General features: G+C 43.0%; 1 protein-coding gene across 1 annotated transcript in view; it reads left to right on the forward strand.

Moving 5' to 3' along the window:
• Nucleotides 1-796: 796 nt before the first annotated feature.
• CUNH16orf96 (chromosome unknown C16orf96 homolog) overlaps nt 797-1,027 on the forward strand; it is a 65,114-nt gene continuing 64,883 nt past the window's right edge. The window contains exon 1 of the mRNA XM_069090025.1: nt 797-989. Coding sequence (XP_068946126.1) covers nt 797-989 — 193 coding nt within the window. The remainder of the gene's footprint in view (nt 990-1,027) is intronic.

Raw genomic sequence — 1,027 nt, forward strand, 5'->3', positions numbered from 1 at the left:
TATGTCACCCTTCCAAAAGTGATGAGGAAGTTCAGTTTTAGGAATATGTATGTGTGTGTACTCACACACACAAACATACACATATTTTTGAGAGAGTATATGTATACATATACTACATATGTATTATATATGTATTTATGAAATGTCATATTTTTGTTTCCTTCTGAATCTCTCAGTTCTCCTAAGATAGGAATCTATAACTGAATTGCTAGGTTCCCTAGAAATCCTCCTTGGGTTATCAGGTTATTTTCCCTTCATCTACTTTCCCATAAATCCAGGCTTTCCTTGTTCTAAGGTATACTTTCTTGTAACCATTCTAGAGATCTCTGCTCTATTCTCTGTGTCACTATCCCCATTATAGTATACTTAGAATCATAGAATGTTAGGGTTAAAAAGGCAGTAAATATGCACCTAATACCACCTTCACATTTTACAGACGAACAATTTGAGGCCCCGGTAGATTAAATTAGTTTCCTGAGGTCATTCAGGGAGTTGACAGCAGAGTCAAGAACAGGACTGAGGCTTCCTGATTCACAATCCAGTGCTCCTAATTGGCAGGCAACTTGTAAAGGATTCCTGGGCTGCCTGTCCGGTAGACTTCCCAAGGTTCCTTGGTATCCTAGCAACACGCAGAAACTTCCTCTCAGCCTTGGCTGTGGCTCACTAACCTTGGAAACCTCCGAGGGTATATTGCCTTGGCTTTGTGGGATGACCAGAATAGGTGAGAGTGAACAGATTCCCACTGTGGCTGCGCAGAGCACATAGGGTAAGGAGCTCCCTTCAAGCCAGGAACAGAATGAGCTTTACCATTAAATTCAAGGACCTCCTGAATCTTGCAATAGGCACCCCAGACCGAGGGGTGGTGAATTTCAATGCCCTGCATATCTTGCTGCATAGCATCATAGAACACCTCAACCTAGAAGAGCAGACGAAGATTGTTCCAGGGAGTGAGAAAGACTACCTTCCACCTAGTCGCTTCCAGATTACATCTGAGGAGAAGCCTGGGGAGATGCCTTGGGAGAAGCCT

Source organism: Petaurus breviceps, unplaced genomic scaffold, assembly GCF_028583685.1.
Source record: "Petaurus breviceps papuanus isolate PSGF00001 unplaced genomic scaffold, PetGlider_PUasm1.0 120, whole genome shotgun sequence".
NCBI lineage: Eukaryota > Metazoa > Chordata > Mammalia > Diprotodontia > Petauridae > Petaurus > Petaurus breviceps.